Source organism: Chlamydotis macqueenii, chromosome 3 (assembly GCF_036417535.1).
Source record: "Chlamydotis macqueenii isolate bChlMac1 chromosome 3, bChlMac1.mat, whole genome shotgun sequence".
In the NCBI taxonomy this organism is placed as follows: Eukaryota; Metazoa; Chordata; class Aves; order Otidiformes; family Otididae; genus Chlamydotis; species Chlamydotis macqueenii.
In genome coordinates, this window is record NC_141558.1 from 63,803,408 (window position 1) to 63,816,978 (window position 13,571).

At 41.2% G+C, this 13,571-nt stretch overlaps 1 protein-coding gene across 3 annotated transcripts; it reads left to right on the forward strand.

Moving 5' to 3' along the window:
• Positions 1–3,516: 3,516 nt before the first annotated feature.
• On the forward strand, positions 3,517–11,341 carry CCDC28A (coiled-coil domain containing 28A). 3 transcript variants are annotated; one of them, XM_086745356.1, is made up of 6 exons: positions 3,517–3,653; positions 4,587–4,781; positions 7,588–7,751; positions 8,715–8,869; positions 9,497–9,519; positions 10,575–11,341. In XM_086745356.1, exons 2-6 carry the CDS (start codon positions 4,624–4,626, stop codon positions 10,627–10,629), a joined length of 555 nt encoding a protein of 184 aa, XP_086601482.1. In that variant the 5' UTR covers positions 3,517–3,653; positions 4,587–4,623; the 3' UTR covers positions 10,630–11,341. The 3 variants fall into 3 exon arrangements, with proteins under 3 accessions (XP_086601482.1, XP_086601483.1, XP_086601484.1); XM_086745357.1 differs by lacking the exon at positions 3,517–3,653 and adding an exon at positions 3,748–3,802; XM_086745358.1 differs by lacking the exon at positions 3,517–3,653 and adding an exon at positions 4,435–4,454.
• Positions 11,342–13,571: the final 2,230 nt, after the last annotated feature.

The window sequence follows — 13,571 nt, forward strand, 5'->3', positions numbered from 1 at the left end:
CATATGAACAGGTGTCTCCCATATTACACTCCTTTTTGCGAGGTGATGATACAGCAATGTCATATTCCATGAGTACAAGATGCCACCTGGTGAAATACATCTGAGATTAATTATAGAAGCTACAGAATAAAATGCTTTCATCACTTTCTTGGAAGCCTTTAGAACCGACTTGCCATCTCATGTTAACTGAACAGGGTTTTCAGAAAGAAGAATCTGATTTTATTTGCATGCATATCTCAATACAAAGTACAGACTAACTTCTTTGAAGTTCTTCTTCAAAGCATCTTCAAAGGTGCGCCTCTAGTATGTAAGGAGATATACACGTAAATAAAATCAGATTCAATTAACTTTTTAATTTGCTTCTTTAACAATAACATTGTTCCTATTAAAACACTGGAGCACTTCAGTCAACAAGTATATACAAACGCTATCACTGCAATACTTGTTGGTGTTGTCAGAAAAAAGCCTTATAAAGGAAGAAGAAAGCATCTTCCAAATTGTGAATCATTATCGCAATACAAAATTATGCAAAAGCTCAGCTAAATTGAGATAATCCAAATCACACTCTTTTCTTTTTCCTCTGGTGAATGTATATCTTTATTTGATTCCAGGCAACAGTGTTATCAGTGTTATGTAGTGTCAAATTAAGACCGCACTACCTTTGATTCTTTTATAAGAAGAAATTAAGAAATTCTATAAGAAATTAATTACTCACTATAACAGCATACAAGTCTGATGCTTTCCCAAATATCTGCCCTTGTAGGCTCTGCTAAATCAGATATAGAAGTGAGTAATAGACATTTTAACAATAATTCTAATATCATGTAGTGTGCAGTGATAATAACTACTTGGAGCAAAACACTGCTTGTGTGCTGAAATTGATTGTAGGTCTCTTCTAGGGTATCCCAGGGAAATCACACATTGTTTTTATTGAACTAAGTTAACGTACTTGATCCCTCATACTGAGAGACTGAACTGAAACAAGGTTGACGGTGGAATCCAACTGCTTTCTGAATATAACAGTGACTTTATTTTAAAAAAATGCTTATATTAGTGATGGAAAGATTTTCCCTTTATTTAAAAACAGCCCATAAGACATTATATTTCAATGGCTTTGGTAGAAATAAGAGCTACCTAGTCACCTTCCATCCTAACTGTCAAACCTCTTTGCTTTATTCTGCCCACACAGAACAACATGAATCACAGGGGAAAAAACAAACCACACCTCTATATACAAACTGCAAGGTGGGTACATTTACTTGCTTATATAGCGTGTGAGAAATGAGCTGAACGAACACAAACATTTCCAAAGTTACCCTGCAGAAACAGTATTTGTCTCACATAAAACTCACAAATATCTACACAAATGTGTCTGTAAATCTTGCTTTTTCCACTTTTTGTAGCCCCCCTCATACATATATATATGTATGCATGTGAATGAAGATTCTACTTGGGCAGCCCTATAGCCGAGAACTCCTGAGTAGCTTACAGCCCATGTGAATTTTGCTAGCTCTTGTTTCCCTGTAATGCATGCCAAACTGGGTATCGAAAGCCTGTTTCTGCTTCTCTACCTTTCCCTTAAGTCTTGTACCACCACCTTTTTGTTTAATGTATCTCAAATGTTAGAGTTTTCTTTCTTTCTCCTCACTTGTGCCTTTTTTTTTCCTACAAGATTTATAGCTCACATGTAAACACCCCCATGAGTGAACTGCCAGTGTATCAGTGACAGTCTCTGGTACGGGTCTCTTGCAACAAAACTGTTCATAATGTATCAGAACTGATCCAGCTCCTCAGACCCAAGCTGAGCCCTGCAACAAGGAATTACTTCCACTGCAGAATGATCTTCAGTGGACATTTGGTCCCTGTCCTCCACCTGAGAGCCATTGCAAATGCAATCTCCCTCTGACAGCACCCCTTTCTTGGGCTCAAAGTGGCCATTAAGTGTCACAACTGCAATGTCCAACAAAAGTCCTGAGAAGGCACTGTTTTACCTACCAGCCCCTTGAGTCTAGTTCAGGATCCATAGGAAGGTTCAGGAGCAGGGTACAACTGGAGAATCAGGTTTTTGGCATCTTAAGTGGTCTAGGCAGAGGTAAGGGAGCATCCTAACTGCACACCTGTTGAGCCATGCGATAGCTTTATATTGAGACATACCATTGCAAATATTGAGACACACCCTTACAAACACCAGTCAAGTTTTTGGCCCATATTTTCACTCTGGGTGATGTAAATCATAACACCCTTCACAGCTGGTGCGTAAATAACACCTGAGAGTTTTCACCAGAAGACATACAGTTATGGACAAGGTGTTTCTCAGGTAAAAACTTAGATCTCATTGCAAGGAGAAGAAACTCAAGTTGACAGACAAATTGTAGACATAGTTGATAAGTTCATCTCTCTAGGCAACAAAGTACTGTCATATGGAGAAAAAAACGCCTCCAGCTATCAGCCATAAGTAGGAAAGCAATGTCAAGCGTTCAAGTCCACAAAGCCATCAATGACAGGGAGTGATGAAGTGATGACCAGAAATGCAATTGTGTGAGTTCCTCTACCAAAGAAGCAGCACCAGGAAACAGACTTTGGGGAGGGTGGGGGTGTGAATTTATTGATTACTAGGGCTACGCCCTGCTAATGTTGCCTGCCTTGAAACTTAAGCTTCTGCAAGTCAGCTACTCAAGATTGTAATCAAGGTCGGAGAAGACAGCGAGCTGTATCTAACTAAACGTGGCAGCAGGGTCCTCCTCATTTAACTCGGGTCAGTAACTTCCCCCCGGGAACACCTGTCGCGGACGTGGAGCTGGATGGCAGAAGAGGGGCTCCGCCTTGTTTCTCAGACCTGTTACTTTCCCCTGCTACTCCTGAACAAGGAGCTCAACAGCCGCGGAGGGACAGGTAAGGAAGAGCCACGGCTTGAGGCGCTCCAGAGCGCGAAGTGACGCTGCCATCTGGAGCACAGGCCCTGCCACTGACTGCAGTCGGTCTCGCACCAAACGAAAGACGCAAACCTACAAAACACATCCACGTTCGAGCCTCTGTATCTCCGGCGGTGAACACAGACAGAACTCCAAACGTCCTGTGGGGCGTGAGACGCGCTACCGTCGAGAAGGCGACAACCCTCTATTCCCTCTCCGTTTCTCACATTTTAGAGCTACGGGACTCGGTATTTCACCGGCATTTCCAGCCTCCGTGACCAGCCTACACGCGTGTGCACGCTGCTGAATGAAGGGCTCCGCGGCGGCAGCGGAGAGCTCCCGCCCCTCCGGAGGCGCGGAGGCCAGAGGCAGCGGTTCCTTTCGGAAGCAGCCGTGCACAACAGCCACCCGTAACCGCCCCCGGCTGCCCCTCGGGGCGCAGCAGAAGGCGGCTGCCGGCCCTGCCCCTTTCAGCCGTTAACGGCTCCTCCGGCTCCTCGCGCGCCCCACCCCCTGGCACGCTGGGGGCGGGAGGGGTGGGGAGAAGTTCAGCTCTCACGCATGCGCAGGAAAGCGCTCGGCCACTCTCAGGACGCGTCACAAGCCCACCGCTTCTTGCCGCAGGGGGTTCTGGGAGTGGTAGTCGCCCTGCCCGCCGAGGCACCACTCCCACAATGCATCTCGCAGGGCGGGCCGTGTGACCCGCGCGCCGGGCTGAGCCTGCCGCTGCCCGGGGGAGGGGTAAGGGCCGGCGGGGCCGGGGGTCCGCGCGCGACTCCGGGGGCGGAGCCTCCCCACAAGTAGCAGGCGGGCAGGGGGCGGGGCCGGCGCGGGGGGCAGGGCATGCGGCGGCGGTTTAACGTGCGCCGGAGAGGAGGGGGAGGCCGTTGGTGAGGGGCTGTGGGGGAGAGGGTGCTTGTGCTCCTCATCCCGGGGTGGCGGGCGGTGTCACGCGTCTCCGTGCTGATAAAATGGCGACGTGTAGTGGGGGCTGCCCGTGCCTGAGGGCGGGGGTCGTTACTGCGGGAGGTGGCGGCGGGGAAATGGCTCCCGGTGGGTCAGCGATGACGCCCAGGGTTCACAGCGCTGTGCCCACCCTACCTGCCGCCGCCTCCCTGGGGTTCTGGATCCCAGAGGAGGCCTTTCCCCTCTCCCAGCGGAGATTAGTGGGTAGCACCCACTAACAGCGCCTATGATAGCAGTAAGCTAGCGCCTGTCAGTAGTATGTATCGTAGCAGTAATAACTCGATATGAACTAGGTGTTGACAAGGCCGTTGCCTCTCCCTTTAGGGGGAGGTTATTTGGCAAGGATGAATCACAGCATCCTGGTGCCACCATCGTTTCTCAGTTGTTTGATTGGCATGGACTTGGGGAGTCACAGTGTTTTAAAGCAATAATCCATGGGACAGAATGCTTGAGATCACTTTGACGTACCTGTCAGCTAAAACTGATGCAAAAGATTTTAATTTCTGCCTGTTTTGCCGATCAGGCAGGCCTGGGCAGCTTCTCCTGAAAACTGGATTCTCTTGTTTGAAGAAATGAGTGAGTGCTCATCTTTGAAGAAACTATAAAGCTGTATTTCCATGCATTATGACCTAGTTTTTTTTTTCCCTTGCTTTTCTTGTAGATGCCAGTATTAATGGATGTTTCTTACTTTCTTTTTTCCCTTTCAAGGAAAAGAAATTAGTCTAGATGCAGTAAATTCAAAGAAATGGAAGAAAGGAAAATCAAGAGAAGGAGCCCCAAATCATCTACCAGTCACCCTGCTCAAGTTACTAACTCCAAGAAAAACTCAGTGCCAGTCAGTAAAAGTACAGCCTTTTCAAATCCTGCACCACAGCCTGCAGTACAAAAACCAAAGTTGAAACGGTAAGCTTGGGAGCATCTGGCAAGCTCAGTGCAAGTGAGAGCTAGAACCCTGCCAATGCTCAGACAGTCTAAAGGGTGTTTAGACTGGCTGGGACAGAATGAAAAGAAAGACCTTCAGACTTGTGGAAAATTTGTTAATGCTGTGTCTTTTTTTAGCATAGCAATTTGTGTGTAATGCAATATAATGGTTGTTTTACAGAAAAGGAAGGTGCTTGATAGTCTTCTTGTAAGCTTTGTAAAACATTACACAATGCTGTAGACTCATACTGGTAACAATTTAGCTGAAGCAATGATAGCCTGATGGCACTGCTGAAGGACAAAGAATTGAGTGACCAAATATGGCAAATGTGGACATTGTATGGGAGACAGCAGAGCCCCAGATGTACAGCTGTGAGGAACAAATAAAATATTACATGACTGCAAGGTTGAAACTGACAAGTCAGGCAGGAAATTAAGGACGTAAATTGAACAGGATGAGCTGGAACTGGAATTTCCTGGTGTTTTTTGTTTGGGGACCTGTCAGTGGGAGCAGTGGTAGCTCCCAGGCTGTACTCCTGTGCAGAGGCATTCAGCTCTTGAGAAAGTACCATTTTGGAATAGCTTGTGTGTTATTGATTACAGTTCTATTTCAGTTTGAGAATGTTAATTTTCCTGCATATTAGAAAATACGTTTCTTGGCTGTGGCAGATGCAGTTCATAAATGAGTGCAGAGGGATTTTAAAGTGAAATGTTAGCTGGAGAGAGGCAGCTGAGTTTATCAATCTGTATTATTACCTGAAGATTACATACTGAACTCTCTGGCACAGCTTTTGTTTGAAGGATCCAGTACTGGCCTGATGGAAATGTAATGCATTTCTGCAATGTAAAGTCTATACATTTTTTTAAGGGAAAATGTGTTAATATTTTGAGGGAAATAATAATAAATACTTATGTGCTATAAAATAGTGGTGCCTGCAGCTGACTGCATAGCTTATTAAGACTAAACGCTATTCTGGAATGTACTAGAAATTCATTTATTGTAGCCCACAATATTGGCTAGAGAAGAAAATGTCCTCTTTGCTTTGTTTTGGAAAAGGACATTTTTGTTCAATTGTTAAGTGAAGCTTACCAAGCAGTGATAATACAGGCAATTTCTTGAACTCTCCAAAGAGGAATGATAATTGACATAAAGAATGTGAGGATTAACTGCTGTTAGGATAGCAGAGTAGGAGGATGTAATTCATTTCCCCTTCCTCTACAAGAATCTAATCATAGAATAGTTTAGGTTGGAATGTAACTTTAAAAGTCATCTAGTCCAGCCCCCCCTGCAAGGAGCAGGGGCATCTTCAACAATGAATATGTTTGAACAATGAAATAAGTTTTCCAGGAGCAGTAATATATTGTATTAAACTTCAGATATAGGTAGAAAAAAGCAATGACCTTTCTGGCATATAAATGTTTCCTTAAGTCTGAAATTGAAGCAGACATAGCTGAAGTTAAACCTGAGTTCAGATGGGTTGCTCTGAGATATGATAACTGTTAGACCGTTAGGTTCCAGCATATAGACTATGTAATCTATATGATGTTTATAGACTACAGAAGCTGTTACACTGGAAAAAGGATGACTATTTCCCATAGGAAAGAGAGAATTTATGACTTGCAGAGCATGGGAGTATTCAAGGGAAGGGTGGGGCTTACTGTGCTGTGAACCGTATTATCTTCAGTAATTAAATCAAGCCTCTTTACCAAGCCTGTGATTTTTTTTTTTAATATCCCATGGTATTCTAAATTTTAATTTTTGAGCTCAAAATTTTTCACTGAATCAGATTCTGAACAGACTCGCCATGAGGCTGCAGAAGCAGCCATGCCAATGTGAGAGAAAGGCTGCATGCACACATGGATGGGCAAATCAGAGACGAAAACAGTCCCTTACCTGAATTAGGTTAGGAGCTAAAGGTTAGGATGGAGTCTGTCTGTCTTCTTTGGGTCAGAGACAGAATATGCTGCTTCTCACTGGTAATTGTTTAACTTCTATATCAATTGCACGTTCATTTGGATTTATAATGGTTATTCATTTTCATTCATGTAGTTTCTATGGGCACATGGTGCTCTGAATAAATTTTATGTTTACAGAAAAATGTGTGTGATCCAGGAATTTTGATGGTTTTGTTGCTGAGGGGGCTGTAGAGACTTTTTAGCGCATTTAATATTTGTTCCGGCACAGACTAATTCCATTTGGTATGTGTTAGAGGACTGGGAGATTGCTTTTGATGATGAGTTTTACAAAACTGGGATGTTTTTTGAAGGTGGGAAGAAGGAGCTCTAGGAAAACTTACCTAGAGGCAAGGCCACCTTCCTATATAGGTTATAATAAGTTGTTTTGCACACTGGTTGCAGACAGGAGTGTATGCAGGAACAACAGGAGTGTATGATTTGCAACAACAGGAGTGTATGATTGCTGATGGTTTTTCCCTCCGGCTTAAAGAGAGTTTGCAGATGATTTTTGGATGATAATGTGCCATGTTGGGTGATTATTAAGATGGCCATTACATACACGTGCTCCATTGATGTTTCCCACTATTCATAGGAAAACGGGTTGTTGGAATCCTGAATTTTGCAGTATTGAACTGTTAAGATAGCGATGTTGTTCTTTATCCTCAAGACAAACTGGTGATCCATTTTCTAACTTGAATGATTGAAATATGTATTTGATATTTTCCATTTTATTATCAATGCCCAGATGTACACTTACGTTACATTTCAGATTCTGAGTGAAAGTGAAAGCAGAAAGTAATGTTTTTGTTTTGTTTATTTATTTATTTTTCAGGGTAATAAAAGAGAAAGCCAAACCTCCAGGAGGTGAAGCAAAAGGGGCACAGGCAGCACCAATCCAGCATTCCTTTCTCACAGATGTATCAGATGTCCAGGAAATGGAAAGGGGACTTCTGAGTCTCCTGAATGACTTCCATTCTGGCAAACTTCAAGCATTTGGTAAGTGCATGAATTGTTTGTATACAATAGTTGTTTTTGTAGCTATCTGATGCTATGACATTGGCAAACAAGTGTGCTGTATGGACAGACTGCCAGTTTGTCATACTGGTCTCTGCTCTATGAAATTAGGTTTAACACAACTTAATGGATCTTACCGCATTTTTAAATGATAATGCTATTGTAAGGTTGTCTTCGGTGTGAGATGCTTCAAGTGCCATTTCATTTTTCCTTCCAGCAGGGCATACCAAAAGCAACACCTTGGCTTATGGATTTAAGATACCAAGTTTAAAGTCACTTATTTATGATATTACAGGAATAATGAGAAGTAACTGTATTTAGCACCTGATTTTGCAGCACATTAAACCTTTAGACTGTTGATAATAACTTTTATGAAATACAATGCAAGTTGTGTTTTACCCAGCTCAGTTTTCTGTCTTAGCATCTTACTATTCTTACTACTTCACAGCTGGTGGAGGAGACGCTCTTCTGCTTCCATTTTTTTACCCTGCACTGTGTAGAAAGATGCATACATGCTTTTGCAAGTTTTAGGTCAGCATGTCAATTCCACACTGATTTTACAGGAGAAACTGAAAAGTCTGTATTATGTAAAGCATCAGTTACAAGAAAGAAACCCCCAAGATTAATCAAAATTAGAAAGATGGTTTACTGTGTTCATATTTAAAGTGAAAAAACAGGGCCTTCCTAAATCAGAGAAATTCAGGAGTATAGAAAAAACATGTATGTTATAAAAACCAGTTAGTACATTTGATAGTTATAAGTTCAGCACAACACAACAGGATGACGGAAACTTCAGTAGTGAAACAGGGAGAAATCATTGAGAAAGCAAATTAACTTGTAAATGTGACGTTTAAATTCCTCTTCTCTGATGTAAAAAGCTGCATCTTCGCACCTTCATTTGCTCTCTCAGGTTTCTTTATCTAAAGCTGTTGCTCATCCTTTTAGGAAATGAATGTTCCATAGAGCAGATGGAGCATGTGCGGAGTATGCAGGAGAAGCTTGCTCGCCTCAATCTGGAGCTCTACGGAGAGCTGGAAGAACTCCCTGAAGATAAAAGAAAACTAGCCAGTGACTCCAACCTGGATAGGCTGCTGTCAGATGTAAGTACTGGGAAGGCAGAACACACAGAACTTTACTCAGGAAAACAACACTACTGGGCAAGCAGCAATTTACAGTTGAGGAGAAAATAGTTCTGCAATGAACCAAGCCATGAGGGCAGGGCTTATCTTGGTTTTGAGAAAGCACAGTACCTTGTTTTCTTTTTTTATAGGGTGCTGCTTGTTTTGGTGAGTGGAGCAGCCTAGCTGTAAACTGTGTGAGGATGTAGGCCTGTTTAGAGATGGCAAATGTACTCGGGAACTATGGCTGTTTTCCCTGTGGTCCATCCTCCTACATCTGGGAAAGACCACACATAACAAGAAATTTAGATCTGTGTATTCCATACTTCCAGTTTCTCTAGTGTATTTCCTTAAAAACCAAAACTCTTAACATTTATTTAAATTGCCCACGATCAGCAGATTTAAACTTAATTTGGGACCTAGCTCTGTTGGTCTGGAATTCATTGCAGGTTTGCTTTGCTTTTTTAATAAAATCATATGTTTCAGCCCAAACTATTAGTGATTTCCTTCATTGTTTTAACGTATTTATTTCATCATATCAGCATAATTGTTGCTTTTACTTGACTAACTGAAATGCCATTTCTGATACTTTCTACATTTATATTGCAGCTAGAAGAACTTAATTCATCTATGTATCCTTTTTCTTAAGTGTCTGTTTTGCATTATAATTATTGTTAAGTGTAATCAAATTACAGTATGTTTCCCCAGTAACTGGTATCTTCAATAACGTCCTTTCTTTTAACTTAGCACTGTAATATAACATGGATTTTAGGTTCTTCCAATACATAAATGACTGGATCTTAACACTTTTAATTACAGGCTGGTTTTTTTCTGGTAATTTATTTAGCTAGCCTGTATGATTTTAGACAATGTGTTGACAGTCGATGGCAGAGCTGGTCAGAAGCAGGGTCTTTCTACATGCATCTTGCTGAGACATTCTGGAACAAACATAAACATACACTGACATTCCTTCTATAGCATTCAGAAATGTTCTATCCTATTACTCTTTAGGTTTTTTTTAATAGCAAGATGTGCAGCTATCACTGATTTTACTGTGAACAGTGGACTGACCTAACTTCTTATTTCTAGGGTCAGACTTTGGTTGAGTCAAACACTTCAGCAGAACTCTGGTAATGGAAGAAATGTGTGCTCTTAGCCCACCCAGAAGATGATAAAGCTAGATCTCTTAGCTTGTCTTTTACATCATAAAGTATTCTTAGCTTTTGATAAGCTAGGAATACAGTTGAGGAGTGTTGCATTCAGTTTGTACTGCAGTCTGGTTATTTCTGATGTTACGCAGTGTGTATAAATTGAGGAAGGTGAGACTCTGGTTTGGGACTTAAGTTACTGCACTGGTGTATACATTCTCTGTGCCTGTGGAAAGCTGCTTAAGGCTAGCTCTCATAAAGAACACAGATGGAATGTGATAATAACAGCACATAATAGTGATAAAAATAATCTGCCATCCACCTTGATCCACCTCCTCCAGAAGGAGGTATGTAATGCTTACGTCTCATTGAGGAAGATTAATCTACTGGTTGAGAACAAGCACAGGATTTAATAGAACTGAATTCATCTGGACTGGTGCATACCTGTCACAGGACTAAGCAGTGTTACATGAAACTACGCTATCTTGTTTATACTTTATCTATATGTGAAAATGTTATTCCTTAATGGTTTGCTTCAGCCAAAAACTACATTTAGCAGATGCTCAAGATATTCCAAATAGTGCCTCGGGCTGAAAGAACAGCTTTGTCAACTTGAATTCTCCCAGAAGCTTTTCTTTTGTTTTTTCTGAGAGTCGACTCTGGAACAGTTACTGGTTTGGTGTGGGTTTTGTTGTTTGTTTGTTTGTTTTAATTTTACACAATGCTGAATCAAAGCGCAAATCCAAGTTTATTTTTGCACATTCCTCTGAGCACTGCATTATGGCAGGACTCAGTATCTAGAGTTTTAAGTAGGTTGTTGTAATGCTATACTTTTTATTATTGCCTTATTTAATAGAAAAAATAGGGAAAGATGGAAGTGCATATCTTCTGCTCAGTGTTGTTCATATGGTTTTAAATTATATATGTATATAAGTTCATTAGCATTTCTCCAATTTTTATGATGGTAGCAATGATGTTGCCTTCTGATCAGTCTTTAGACAATGCACACTATATCTTTGTACTGTTGATCAGTGATGCCACAGTAATTTATTGTTAATAAGGTAAAACATTTTAAACATGATGTTTCATTTAGAAACACTGCTATCTATTCAGCTGTGTTTAAGAAGATATGAGTTCTTGCATGATCTGCATGTTTGCAGAGTTTACTTTTTTCATGACTGTAAATAATCATAAATGTCACTAAATTAGAACTAGCATGCATGCTAGCAGTCCACATAATTTGACAAAGTATTGTGAAATTCCACAACTGGGTGAAGTTATTGTTCAATAAATCCAGTATATTCAATTTTGTAGTCATTCCTATGTTATAAAGAGTCAGACAAAAAAATCTGTACTAGTGTAAAATTAGGTCGATTTTTAGATCCAGAATTTGTCCTCGTCCAAACTATGCCTTTGGTTCTAGATTTATTTTATGTTCAGTTTTTAGATAATTATACATTATTAAAATACATTCAGATTCTATATTGTATATATTTACTGCACAAGGAGTGAAATCTTTATCCTTCTACTTGAGAGCAAAGTTTTAATCAGCCCAAAGTAGGCATGTGGCCAGGGAACAAAAAGAAAGATGCCTGTTTGCCATCTTTGGAGAAAATGCTTCTTCAGCCACAAGACATAGTTGTGGGTTCTATTAGAGCCAGCTCCTTTGAGATTCACATGTTGTGCCAAGTCTGCACTGTGCAGCTGGGGACAGAAGGATAAATTTAACCACCACAGTGTGCTCTGGCTAGAAATTCAGCAGCCTTAAACACAGTTATTCCCTCCCTCATCTATCAGGCAAATTTCAACGATTAACAGACCAGTAGGGATCCTATTTGGGCTTTTCCTTTAGGATGTTCTTGTTCTTTACGTGATTTATCTCCTTTGTTGTTGAGATCTCTAGCAATTTTGCATGCTGGTAAAATTACCTCCAAGTTCCAGCCTGCTGCTAAAGTGTGTAGCTGTGACTTTGTGAAATCCAAAATCAGCTTAGGAGAACTAGAATACAATGTGTTCCTCACAAAATGAAGCCAAGTTTGTTTGGTTTTTTTTCCCCCTACTCTTTAACCAATACTTGGGCAATTATCCTCTTCTGCACAGTAACTTCTCACTGTCAGCACTATGGACTTGTTCCTGTGCAGATTTCTGAACATCAAGCAAGAGAGCAGCAGGATTTAGCCTCATGGCTCAAGGTGTGTAAAGGTGTGATGCTCGTTATGGTGGCAAGAGTCACTAGTAGAGCTGCATTTATACCAGCAAAATGACATTCATTCTGCTCATTTTGATTCAGGAAGAGGGCTGTACCCTCATGAGCAGCTTGTTACCAGTGCAGTATATTGCAGCATTTTAGTGCATCCTGGTCCCAAGACACCCTTTTAATCAGTAGTTTTTATAATTTAAGCTATTCTACAATAAAGAGAATTCTTTTTCCTTCTGGGGCTCTGTCATCTACCTCTGCTTAGGCTTATGATTTCAAATACATTTCATATAACTTTCAAATGTGCGGTCTGGTGGATGTTGTCATGTCTAAGTTTCTGTAGCAATTTAGACAAGTACATAACACACAGGTGTAATTCAAGATATGGACATAAACAAATACCTTTCTCAAGCAGCTGTTTAGAATTATACAATATAGAATTATATTGGCAGCTTTTTCTTTAACCACATTAAGCCCACAGGCCATTGCAAATCACAAATAATGCATTAATTGCAAATAATTAAGGAATTAAAATTATCTCCTCCTGGATACACATTTGCATGTTTTACACAATCCATTAATGGTGTATGCTTATTTTTTTGGATTAATACAAGAAAATTTTGTAGCAAGGTCTTTGGAAGACTGAGCTTTTTAGGTGGTAACAGACTATGTGTTTCTAGGCTCATGCAGGGAAAGAAAAAAGTCTACCGTAGTTGTGGTCTTTTGTAATAAAAGTATATAAGTGGCTGCATAAAATGAGCTTCTATTCTGTTATCTTGTTTCCTGAAGAGTAGTTCATGGAGATAAAAGTGTATTAAGATTGAATGTTTCCTGGCCGAAGCTCACACTGATAAATGGATACGGTGTTTGAGAGCAGATGTTTTCTTGCATCACTGATCTAGATTACCTCACTCCAAGAGACAGCTGTGGAACCTCAATAAACAAACAAACAAAAACAAACAAACAAAACAAAACAAACAAACAAAAAACCCCAAAAAAAGAAAAATAAGGAGGAAAAGCTAACAGGAAGGGAAGGGGTGTTAGAGGATGTGGAAGAGGTGTGCCAGCGTGTCAAGGGAGGTGATTTGCCCCTCTACTCCACTCTGGTGAGACCACAGCAGGAGCCCCCAACATAAGAAGGACATGGAGCTGTTGGAGAGGGTCCAGAGGAGGGCCACAAAGATGATCAGAGGGCTGGAGCACTTCTCGTATGAGGACAGGCTGAGAGAGTTGGGGCTGTTCAGCCTGGAGAAGAGGAGGCTCCGGGGAGACCTGATAGCAGCCTTCCAGTACCTCAAGGGGGCCTACAGGAAAGATGGGGATAAACTTCAGCAGGGCC